The 12930-nt window shown below is 37.3% G+C and overlaps 1 protein-coding gene across 2 annotated transcripts in view; it reads right to left on the bottom strand.

The window, feature by feature from the left end:
• USP24 (ubiquitin specific peptidase 24) overlaps window positions 1-12930 on the bottom strand; it is a 136377-nt gene that overhangs the window by 85856 nt on the left and 37591 nt on the right. For both annotated transcript variants that reach the window (XM_065912159.1, XM_065912165.1), the window contains exons 6-13: window positions 8195-8230; window positions 7801-7866; window positions 5366-5431; window positions 3102-3176; window positions 2365-2523; window positions 1083-1197; window positions 741-844; window positions 94-201 (exon numbers count right to left, since the gene is read on the bottom strand). In XM_065912159.1, coding sequence (XP_065768231.1) covers window positions 94-201; window positions 741-844; window positions 1083-1197; window positions 2365-2523; window positions 3102-3176; window positions 5366-5431; window positions 7801-7866; window positions 8195-8230 — 729 coding nt within the window. The remainder of the gene's footprint in view (window positions 1-93; window positions 202-740; window positions 845-1082; window positions 1198-2364; window positions 2524-3101; window positions 3177-5365; window positions 5432-7800; window positions 7867-8194; window positions 8231-12930) is intronic.

The raw sequence follows: 12930 nt of genomic DNA, 5'->3' as shown, positions 1-12930 counted from the left end.
AAAAAAGTTTAAGAAGAATAAGGTTAAATATTGCTAATGTAGAGGAAGGAGACCTCATTTTAGAAAAATTTAAAGGCATATTTGAGCACATACCTTCTGAATAAGAACAAACAAATGATTAAGCTGATCTGAATTAAACTTGACAGCTGCTGCAGCAATAATAGTATGAATGTTCTCAATCACAGTAGATGATTGTCCTGACTAGAAAAGAAGACAATGGGGAAAAAGTTAAGTCTTAGAACCTGGAAAAACACAAGTCTTTCCCCAGAGATATACAGAAGCAAAAGTAAAACAGTAACTAAGATAAATTGATTCTAGACTATCAGCATACACTTGCATGATAAAACTGGCGAGACTACACGAAGCAACCATTATTAGTGGTATTCAGTTGGCCTTAAATATTTTAATTCCTTGAAGCATTAAATCTCTAAAAAGAAGAAAAGATGAGAATCAAGTTCTCAATCTGACATATTCATTTTAAGAGGAGAACAAAATATTTTCAACTGGCTTAAAAACAATTTATACTGATTAAGTTTACAAGAAATACATACTAATCTTTCACATTTTATAAATGATCTTGAGGGCTTCAGTTGAGAGTATTATGTACCTCATTTTAAAATTTGCTCATAGATAACTGAGTTCAATTAACACTTATTTATCCATGGACAGTAAGTCACCATCCTTCTCCCTCTCTGATAAAAAATGTCAGAAAAGGGCAAAAGGAATTCTGATCAACTTACCTGTATCTTCCAAATTTTAGTGAGCTCATCTAATGACAATTTACTGCCCAAGAGTTCAATAATTCCCTTTATACGATCACAGTATTGTGCTTGGTCTATGTTGCCTAAGAGAAGAAACACCAGTGAGAGGCAGACAGATATAATGAACGCTGATTTTCTAAAAGTGACTCTATTAATTCAAAGCAACAGTAACTTGCTGTAGGATTATTTAAAGGCTAGTACAAAATAAAGATGACAATAGAAAAAAAAGGCTAATATAGTCAAAGTAACAATTTCATACATTTTTAACACAAAAGTATATTATTTATGAGTTAGGTAATTTTTTAAAGCAAGTTAACTTACCTTCCAATGCAATTGACAGAACTGAGTTTTCAACTAGCCAATCTAACAATCTGTCTGTATCTATAGCATTCTTCACAGATTTGGATAAAGTGCTATCTTCTATGAGTTTGGTTACCTAAAAAGACAGGATTATTGTGATTTAATCTAATACAAATATTCATAATCAAAATCTTCACATATATCTTGTGACTTTTATAGTATTACAATGTAGGGTGATAATTAGCCTAACTGTATCAAAGGTCAGTTATTAGAAATAATAGACTACCTATTTCTAATGTCTTTAAAAAGAACACAGAGCTCACATTCCCTGGGTCACTGATGACTGGCTCAGGGATGTACATCTGACGCAAACTTCAATCAGAGCATGTCTCCAAATTCTACACTTGGGACCAGAGAGAAAGCATCAGCCCTTCCCTGGTCATGAGAGCTACCCATGGCCATGTCTACCTTATGAAGATGCCACTCTGCATGGAGAAAGAGAACAAAGAAAAGCAGAGGTAACACCTGGACAGAGTCCTGGCAGGGGTTTGGTCTTGGATTCTAGTTGGTCCTGTTGCCCACATCTGTCTCTCACCTTACAAGGTTTGGCTATTTTTATGAGATAGCCCAGCCTTCTTTTATTAAATTCTTCTTTTAATTTAAAATAATTTAAGAATCACTCAAATGATCAAGTGATTCACTCATGAATCAAGAGTCACTTGATTTTTGATCCCTGTAGCTAAGAATCCTAATTAATACAAAACTGAAGGAAAATAATTGGAATCATGGCTGAACTCTATTGTGAACTCCAATAATGAACTCCACCTATCACTCACCAAAACCAACTATGCTCATGGAAAGTTTAGAAAGGTGCAAGATCTTATTTCCATCATTTTGCTTAGACCACTCCAGTTGTAAACAAAACAAAATTTTGCCTGAACCCCAGTTAAAAGATTTGGTTTAAGTAAGTCTGAAATATAATAAAAGGAATTACACCCTTGGGGTAAAAAGTAAACCTTGAACTTCATATTTCAAGGAATTATGTTCCAGAAAAATCTCACTAAAACACTGAATAAGTACTTTATAGGATGAATTATGAACATAATATACATGAAAGTATTACTTTATTAACAGACAATTGTAAACATAGACCATTTTATATATAATCACTGTTATCTCTTTTTGTGGGATTACAAGAAATTATTATTCTTTATTTCCCAACATTTTTACATTAATAACAAGTTTTAGAAGACTTTAAGAGTATCTATACTTTAAGTCTTCTAGAAACAAGTGCAAAACTTACTTCTTTGAGGGAATTCATTTTGGCACTGAAATGTGGTGATTTCAGCATGCGCAGCAGGATGTCTAGTCGAAGGTCGTCCACGACGGTCACCAGATCTGGTTGGAAGCGCATGCAAAGTAACTTGATGGCAGACAAGAGCTCAGGGATGCTAACCAATCTCTTTCATTTAAAAACAAAACACACACACACACATACACAGAGAAGACAAAAATAAAACATTTTGATGCCAATTCTTACATACACAGGAATAAAGGACATATTCAGTAACCATGGTCTAGTGGTATCTGATACTTCACATGGTTGATGAACTACATTCTGCTTTTAATCAAAAATCAGTGCATGAGTGAGCAAAGAAAAGAGAAGGGGTCTGAGAGAAAGTCAAGGTAGACAAAATGAATCATGTTAGAACAACTTTGGATAGCTTTTAGTACCAAATTGTTTTAAAGCTTCTTCAATGTTATACCAACTGTACTACTGTCAAAACCACTATGTTAGTTAAATTCTTAACGGTGTCACTTACCAAGAACCCTACATTCATTTTATTGACTGAGGTAACACCAGCCACTCGGTACTTCAGAAAATAACATTTTTTTGGGTCAGGAAACGTAAAATTAATTTAATGTGAGCTGTATGTGACCAGAATCCAAAGAGCAATGATGTGTGAACTTTGCCCCAAGTCCTGGTTCTGCTTCTGTGGAGCAACATGCGCGGCAATCACTTGACTGGAGATGCATTACCTTGTCTTTGAGGTCCTTTTCCTCCACACTCCGCACATCCTGAATTGTATTAAGGATGACTGGGTCTAGCATGGGCTGTAGGAAAAAAGTGCTAAAGTTAATAAGGACCCTTGAATCTGTCCCTAAACTAGAGAGGACAACTTCTTCATTCGCATTTCACAAAGGAGAAGGTGCAATGCAAAGATCTGAATTCTAGTATCAGACTACCACTAACTAACTAATACCATCCTAAGTAAACCCTTTTAACTGATTCTGTGCCTTAGCTTCTTTCTATCATATGGATGCAGTTCCTCTTTACTTTCTGGGTCCTTTGAAGAGCAGCCAAAGACAACCAAACTCACACAGACTGACTGAAAGTATTAAACACGAGTATGTATCATTTGGAATAAAGTATTTTGCATTTGATTAAAAAAAATAAATAGCAGCACAGACCACAAAAATATGATGCTTTATGCACTTACTTTTGTTAGCTGATATGTAAATGAGGCCTACAGATAAGACTCATATAACACACTGTTCCTGAATGATAGCATAGCCAGATAACTAACTCTAAGTAATATATGAGAAGTAGTGAAAAATTAGCAAGGTCTAAATGATCACTTGTCTTTAAGTAAAATAATTTTTTTTTAAGTAAAATAATTTTTAAACTTATCTGGTGACTAGAAAATATTTGGCTGTCAAAGCAAGAACACATCAGCAGTGAATTAAAATGCCATCATGCAATCATCCACATAGAATTCCCTTATTTACACTTATGCCAACTGTATAGTGAAAACTGAGGGCTGTCAGGGTAAGAGGCAGGTCACACTGCTCTTGTCAAGCATGTACGAGTCTTCCTTAGCTTTCACCGCAACTCTGTGAGACAGGTATGGGTACTGCTACTACTTTACAGATAAGGAAGCCAGGTCCCAGGGGTCACTTTAGTCTTCTAAAGGAGCAAGTATTAGAGACAAGTATTAATGTACATAACTACAGCATGAATTTATTGCTAAGTGAATTTAAGGTTGGATATGTTGTTGTTTTAGTTGCTACTGCAGGAAGTTAAACATACTTTGGTTGGAAATTCATAAACTTTTTTTAAAAGAACACTGTGCTTATATATAAAACCTGGAATTCTAAAGAACTTAGTATTAATTAGCAGTTGGAATATTTGCACTAAATCTCTTTCCATGGAGCAATGCATGGGTAAAGAGTATGCATTTAAAAATTCAATCCTGGCTCTGATTATTAAAAAGTCAATTATTAAATTGCTAATATACATTATTAAGTTATTAAGTCAAATCATTTTGCCACTTTATGCTTCAGTGTTTCACTACAAAACAAACGATTATATTCATATGCTTATAAGTGAGAGAACACTAGATGTCTCTAAAGATCTTAATATCAGAATGAAGAGGTAGTCACACTGCTTCATTTAAAAAATTTTGCAGAATTACTCCAAAATCTAAACAAGGCACTTTTTTAAAACTTAGAAATAACAGAAACTTCCAGAACCTACCAAAAAAAAAACAGAAACAAAAACCCATCTCCCTTGTTAAAATGGCCCTATGTACACTAGACATTAGAAATGAGGAACAGTGCATACTATTTCTCCCAAAGGACACTAAGCTTTCAAAACCATTTATGGTGATTTTTAAAAAATCTCTGTGACAGCTAAGTTTCACAGACATATTTTTATAAAGAAAACAATACATGGAGGTATTTCAACATGACATTTTATTCAGTAATACTTGTTAACTGAAATGGAAAGGCAACCAGAAAGTGCAATGGGCCCTAAGCCTCAGAAAGCCCAACACTCACGGCTCTGACTATCCTATGACCTGCTGACGTGCAGACAAGGTGTGCTGTCAAACTGTCAGATTCTCAGTGACTTGGCTGGAGGGAGCCCAGCCGGCCACTCAACACTGTTTAATGAAATGCTGAATCCTTAAAGAATCCTGTGAAGGGGGTAGGGATATATGCCACCTATTTTATAGCGAAGAAAGTGGGGGGGGGGGGGGGTTATCATCTGTAATTATATTTGATAAAATGATAAACTGAAAAGATAAGTAACCTTAAATGTTCAGACATTACCAAAAACTTATTAATCACTTTTATTTATCTTCTGATAAAATTTTCACTACAAGGATAGCTAATCAGAAAAAAAAAAAAAAAAAGCAGTTATTCTGATAGGCAAAATTCTGAACGACCTGATAAAAAGATAATTTTTACTGTTTGTATGCCTGAGATCACGTTTGAAATAAGTGTAAAATGGTTTGTCTTACCTGCACCACTGACGGATTGAGGTACTCTGCACATACCCCTAGGGGTTGCACGAGTGCTGAGACGGCCTGAAAAAAACCAGCAAATGTGAGAAATAAATGTGAGCAAGTTACTTCCTTTCAATATTAAACAAATCCTTTTCTATATGTCAGAGAACATTTTATACTCTTGGGCAGGAAAAGCTGATATAAAGATGTCAATTCATTTAAATTATTGTAGAAATTTAATGTAACTTAAATCATACTATGCCAATAAAACTTCTTTCAAGGCTTGACTGGGATGATTCTAAAGTTCACACTGTAGAATAAAAAAAATTTTTATTTGAAAAATCAAGAGAATGGCTGGGGAAGGAATAAAATGTGCCTTTAACGAAGAAAACATTTAAGACCTTCATTAAGAAATCTATAAAACTTTACAGAAATACATAAATGGTCCAAATAAATGAGGAAAGATCATGTTCTTGAAGGGAAAGGACTAGTACTATAAACATGTCAATTCTCCACACCTACAAACAGAACACAATTCCACACATGATCTTGGTGGCACTTTCCACAGGAGATCCTGACACGTTGCCTATATTTGGAAGAATGAAAACATGAGAATGATCAAGAAAATTTGATAAAAGGAAGATGCTGAGCAAAACTGGCACTACCAATAATGAAAATAACGGAGAAACAGTTATCAAAATGGCAAAGTGACCAAATGAGTGAATGACAGAAGTCCAGGAACAATTCACGTATACACAGACTCAGACATTTGATAAAGACAACAAATCAAAATAGTGAAAAAAAAAGTCTTGTGAAAAAAAAAGGAATGTTCTTCAGAAGATCTTATAACAATTAGCTACCCTTTTAGAAGAAAATAAAACTTGATTTCTATCTTATGCGACATACATAAATAAATTCTAAATGAACTCAAGAACTAAGATTAAAAAATGAAATTGTTTTGAGTATAAAATGAAATGAGTGCTTTTATAAACTTTGAGATGGGAACGAAAACATCCCTCAAGCAAATCAGAAAAATTTTAAGCCATTAGGGAAAAACTGACACAAAAAGACACCATCAGCAGAAATGAAAAAGGAAGGGAAAAATCTTAGAGAAATCTTTAGCCTCAAGACATCTGATAACAATGAGGACAAGCCTAGATTTCTATATATCCACCATTAGCCAGTTTTCTCCAAGTAGGGGAGAAACTCTGGGCTTCTGTTTGTTTGCTTAAATAAACGTTGCAGGAAATCAGTGAGTGTTTCATTTAACCTTTAAAAAAAGTGAAGTCTATTTCTATTACTGCCCAGTGACCTACATAGCCAGTTCTTGAGAAATAAGCAAGATGGATAAATCCCTCTATCTGAATAGGTTTTGTTTTGTCTTGCTTTTTCAGTCACTACCTATTATCTTCCAGGTCAATAAAGTCCTCTCTAACATACTTGATCCGTTTAATGGGGATCAAACTGACAACCTAAGAATCTAGTCAAGGCTCAGGGAGGGAGAAGAGGCCTCTGACCAGTGTCATTAGAAGTATTCATGATCTGGCTGACCTCTGATCTTCAAGAGTAAGCAGTGGGCAGCAAGCAATAGTCTATTACCAAGCAGAGCGCAAGTCTCTCTCCTTGACTGTTGTTACTATTCTCATGCAAAGGCGGACCAACAGGGTTAGCTGATAAGCCATGGTCCACAGAAATAACGGGGATTACTCTAAGCACAATTTGTATCACTCAGACATAATAGTTTACAACATTTTCTACTCTGGTCAATTTGCTGTAGCTGGCACAGTGTCTTCTACATGGCAAGTACATAATAAATAGTTTCTAACTGAATGATCAGAGAACAGAATGAAGTGCTTTCAGCTACAAACAAGTCAGCAGTCTGTGAAAAATTAAAGATGAAGTTATTCCCCTTACCATAAGGTTAAATTTTCTGAGAAAATGAAGTTGACATGAAAACATACTGGTACTGCACCTGAGGGGTGATTCTAAGCTCCGGTTATAGCCCTTTATTACCTATGAATCTCTGTAATAACAAAAAGCTGACTGAACAATCTTAAAATATTTTATTTGCTTCTGGTACTATAAATAAGTTGTGACTTAACTGAGGTGTAAGATTGCTATGTACACATATACTTGCCACACACAGCAATTATCCCTAAACAGCAAGATAATTTCATATAACCACTACAAGTAAGGAGTTAAGAGAAAAACATCACAAAGAGAAAAAACAAAACAAAACAACACAACCAAACGCTCTACACTGAAATTTGGTTATTACGATTAAGAAAGAGTAAACATTTCTGTGGCTATCAGAACCATGGGAGCTACTCCTATAAAGATTAACTTGAGTTTTAACATTTAATTTAATGCGTCCAGACAATGTCCCGGGGGTTACACAGCAACCTCAATAAAGTGAACTTCCACACTGTACATACAGTGGTTTAACTTACCCCAAGTTCTATATCTTCTGAATGCAGCTTGGCTTGGATTGCTGCAAATCCACCTAATTCTCCAAACTGAGAAGAAAAAAGGTATACGTTAATTTTAAAATACTATACTTTAGTAATTTAGCAAGCAACTACGGCTCACATTCTACTTTATCAATATGCTTATAACCCTGGTCTTCAGAGTCACCACAAAGATAATTCTAATGCTCCTGTGATTCACTACAGGAGATGTACTAAGTCCTAAGGCTGATGTTTATCTGTTTAAACAGCCCAAATAAAAAAGAGGAAGAAAGGATAAAACATATTTGATTATTCTCTGTAGCTGTCATCTACCTAAAACTCTAGGAAAGCTCATTAGAAAATGAAAAACATGCCCATATTAATAAAAGCTGTATACCTTATTTACCAGATCCACAACCCATCCATGAGGCTCCTATGAGAAAAGAAAACAGAAATTGAAATGGACTAACTCTCATATTTCTTTTATCCTAAAACAGAAAGTTGGAAAAAAATTTAACATTTAAAAAACATTTCAAAAGGTTTTCCCAAATGTTTCTAAATGTGAATCTTTGACATTACTGAAAACAATTTTAGAAGTAGGTCTGTATTTTGATGGGATTGCTACAATACAAAGCATTTATGCATTTTGGGTAGGTGACATCAGTTGTTTAAGCTTCCTGAGGTACAGGATAAATAATTATTAACTCAGAGTAGCAAATCAAGAATCAAGAGATTAAAGATTTAGCCCCAGCTATACCATTAATTAGTGCCCTTGAGTAAGCACTTCTTTTTTCCTCCTTTTCTTCAACTTTGTTTCCTCTCTCAAGCATTCACTGTTCTAGAAGCTGCATAATGTTCCAGTGGCTAGATACAGAACAGTGATGAAGAAGAGATGTGGTACCTGCTTTCATGTAATTCAAATTCCAGCAGGGTCGATAAAGACAAGTAAACCAACACACAATTCATTCAGGTTGTGCATTTCCACAAAAGGTCCTCAAATGAGAAATAAGAGCCCACTCTCTTCAGAGTGGTGGTCATAAAAAATCTCTTTGAAAAGGCGGTCTTTATCTAGAACTTAAAGGATGAGACAGATTTAGCCATTCAAAGAACAGTCCAGGCAGAGGCTAAAATGGAAAAGGTCCTGTTTGGGGAAGGCAGAAAAGCCTACCTTCATCTGAAAATCGGAGAGGCAACTCTCCCAAGTGGGAGGTGGTGAGCAGTGGAGAATGGCACAGATAAAATTATAGAGAGAAGAAAAGCTGGATCAGCAGAAATTTGTAGACTCTGATTAGAAGGAAAGCAACAGAGGTGTTTAAAGCAAGAAAATGATACATTTTATGTTTTAAGGGGACTCTTACAATTATGTGGAGAATGGAAAGGAAACGAGGAATGAGTGAAAAGCAGAGATAAAACAGGGAAGACTAGTGTAGTAATTAGGCAGGACATGACGGTGTTTGGATGGGACGGTGGCAGAAGAAACAGAGAGACATCAACTGAAGATCTATGTGAGATTAAATCAAAGGACCTGTTTATGGTTTGGATATGAATATGAATCACGGCTAATTCCTATGTTTTCAGCTTGGGCATCTAGGTAGATGGCAATGCCATTTACTGAAGGGTAGAGAATGAAGGCTGGGGAAACATAATGAAGTTCTGCTTCAGGCACAGTCTGAGATGTCTCTGTGGTAACCAACTGGAGGCAGCTGGCTCTTCAAGTCTGCTGTGTTCAGGAAAGAGGTCTGGGCCACAGAGATATAAAGCGGAGGGCCATCAGCACAAAGATGACATTTAGATCTGTAAGAATGGAAGCTATTTCTTACAGAGAGTATGGTGAACGAAGAGAAGGCGGCTCTGGATGAGTCAAGAAAGGAGAGGTAGCTGAGGGGGCAGGCAGACAGCAAGAGACTGTAGGAAGGAAGTTTCAAGGAAGAAGAAACTGTGACCACTGATGCTGACTGGGTCAAGAGGTAGTTCCTCTGGATCTAGAAGCACAGTACCTTAATGACAGCAGTGTCAGGGAACTGGTGGCAAAAGGAGGAGGAACGGAATGCCCTGAAGACCTAATGGAGACTTCAGTCTAGTTGCCCCAAACATCTCTCCAACTGAAAACAACATAAAACACTTAAGGGCTTCCCTGGTCGTCCAGTCATTAAGAATCTCCCTTGCAAAGCAAGGGACTCCGGTTCAATCCCTGGACTCTGGTTCAATCCCTGGTCTAGGAAGATGCCACATGCTGCGGAGCAACTAAGCCCATGCACCACAGCTACTGAGCCAGTGCTCTAGAGCCTGAGAGCTGCAACTACTGAGCTCCCGTGTCCAACTGCTGAAGCCTGCACGCCTAGCACCTCCGCCCCACAGGAGGAGTCACCACACTGCAGCTGGAGAGTAGTCCCCACTCGCTACAACTAGAGAAAGCCTGCTCACACCAACAAAGATCCACCACAGCTTAAAAAAAAACTTAAAAAAAAAAAAAATCTTTTAAAACATAGAACTAAGTTGGCAAAATGTCCTCAGAAGTGTAACAAAAAAAAGAGAGAGAAAGTAGAAATCCTGTGAAGTAAAGAAACCGTGAGGCCAGCTTTCATACTGCAGGCGTCTAAGGAACTGAGGCGACCTCTAGCTTCCATTTTCATAGTCTTACGGTGGCTCAGAAGCAGGACACATGCCAACACGGGGCTCAGAGACCAAGAAGAGGCTGCCACATAAAGCAAGAACCCAAAGCGCTACAGCCCGAGCTTAAGGTGAGCTGAAATAGACTTACCTGTGGAATGGAAACAAGGAAGACTGCCCACCTTGACTCTGCTACTGGACGGTGAGGAGAAAAAAATTCTCCAGGAATTTATAAACATCTAATTGCCCTCACATGGCTTTGCTGTTCTAATTCAAATTGACTTTATGGCCTGAAAAACCTTCAGCTGAATATTCTAAAGTGGTCCCAAATCTTAGTATTCCCAGGCACCCAGAAGAAGTAAATCCTTTTTGGAGGAAAGAACTTTCAACTCAGACCTCAAAAAATGTTCCTAAATTCCAAGAAACTTAAGTTCATAGAAAAATAAAGAAACAAGTATAAATATTTTTTTCTACATACACATAAACAAAACAAAGTGAGTAAAAGTTGGCAGAATCAGATCAGTTTCTAGATATCAGACATAGCATATAAGTTAAGCATTAAACAAGGAGGAGACTGAAAATATGAGTCAAGAATATGAGATAATTAGAAACAAGTAGAGTCGAACTGAACCACAGATCTGAAAAATGTCATCTCAAACACTGCACAGGAAAACAAACAGACAAAATACATGAAAGAGGTTAAGGGACATAAGGACAGAATGAGAAGGTCAAACATGTAGCCACAACTAGAAGAAGAGACTACTGGGGGAAAGGCAGCATTTTAAAAGGTAGTAGCTGAGAATTTTCCAGAATTGATACAAGACATACATCCTTAGTTTTGGAAATTCAATGCATCTGAGGCAAAATATACAAAAAGAGTATCTCAGTTAACTGCAGTGAGAGTCAAACTGCCAAATATCTAAAAGAAATAGATCTTAAAACATAGCCATGAAAAGACTTCTTAAAAACAAACAACAGTCAGACCATCAGTCAACTTTCAAAAGCAATACTCAAAGCCAGAAGACACTGAAATGGTATCTGTGATATTCTGACACAAAACATATCAATCTAGAATTTAAAACCCACAGAAAATGTTCTTCAACTAATAGAAAATAAAATCAAAGTTAGGCCTTCAAAAACAAAGACTCAGTCACCAATGGACCCCTTATGAGAGGACAATTTACAGCATGTAGTCCAGGAAGAAGAAAAATTATCCCAATGGCAGACTTGAAATACAGGCGAAATGGTACACAAAAAGATAGCGTGTAAACAGGGCTGAGTCAAAGCACTGCATAAAATAAGGTTGATGGTACCTATTTGAGGGGAATAAAATGATAGGAGAGGACTAAGACAATGCATAATAAAGACAAAAGGATGAGTCAGGTGAGGAATGAGCACACGGAACATACCAAGGTTTACATGTACTGCTCAGGGTAAAGATAGTGATGAAATGTATGCTCTGTTTAGTTTGTAAGTTAAAATGCCAGAGTAAGCACTAAAAGAATAACAGAGGGAAGGACGTGGAAACTTGCATCTGGTTGGTTGTGAAGAGGGACAGAGCACAATGTTGAAGCTAGAGATGGATGCGGTATCAAAGGCAGAATTTTTAAAGACAGGAAAATACTAGACCATGTAATACACAATGGGAGTAATCGATAAAGAGAAAAAAATTGAGCATACCAAAGAAAGAACAGAAACGCTAAGGTGTAAAATGCTTGAGAAGGCAACAGGAGAGGAGAGCGTATATAGGGCCTTTGTAGGAGAGAATTACTTTCCTGGTAATGAGAGGAAATTAGAGACTGAACGTTTCTGGGTGTCTGTTGCTGCATATGTAAACTGGGCAGGGGAGAGAAAGAACACTTGCTGAGTACTTACAAAAGTGACCCACTGTGTTCAGTGTTTTTGTATACATTTGTCATGTAACAGTCACGACAATATTGAAGATGAGATTTTAATATCTTGAGAGGCAAGGCTATATAAAGCATGCAGACTATGGTGCTAGCTCGCATAGGTCCCTGCTATAACTAGGCTTGTGAATTTGGACAAGTACTTAACCTCTGTGTGCCTCAAATTTCTCATCTACAAAATGGGGGTAAAAATAATACCTAACTCACAGAGCTGCTGTGGAGGTTAAATTCCACAGGATATACCCACTGTCCTTTCCACTCAGCTCTCACCTCCTCCCTGGAGTACTGCCCAACCCTCCAAGGTGGCAACTCCTTTCCCTATATCCCATGAATAGCACATTATTGGAGGAGGCAATGGCACCCCACTCCAGTACTCTTGCCTGGAAAATCCCATGGACGGAGGAGCCTGGTAGGCTGCAGTTCATGGGGTCTCGAAGAGTTGGACACGACTGAGCGACTTCACTTTTACTTTTCACTTTCATGCATTGGAGAAGGAAGTGGCAACCCACTCCAGTGTTCTTGCCTGGAGAATCCCAGGGACAGGGGAGCCTGGTGGGCTGCCGTCTATGGGGTCGCACAGAGTCGGACACAACTGAAGCGACTTAGCAGCAGCAGC

This window comes from Muntiacus reevesi, chromosome 1 (genome assembly GCF_963930625.1).
Source record: "Muntiacus reevesi chromosome 1, mMunRee1.1, whole genome shotgun sequence".
Taxonomy (NCBI): domain Eukaryota; kingdom Metazoa; phylum Chordata; class Mammalia; order Artiodactyla; family Cervidae; genus Muntiacus; species Muntiacus reevesi.
The sequence above is the reverse complement of the archived record's forward strand: the minus strand, read 5'-3'. Positions and strand labels throughout refer to the sequence as shown.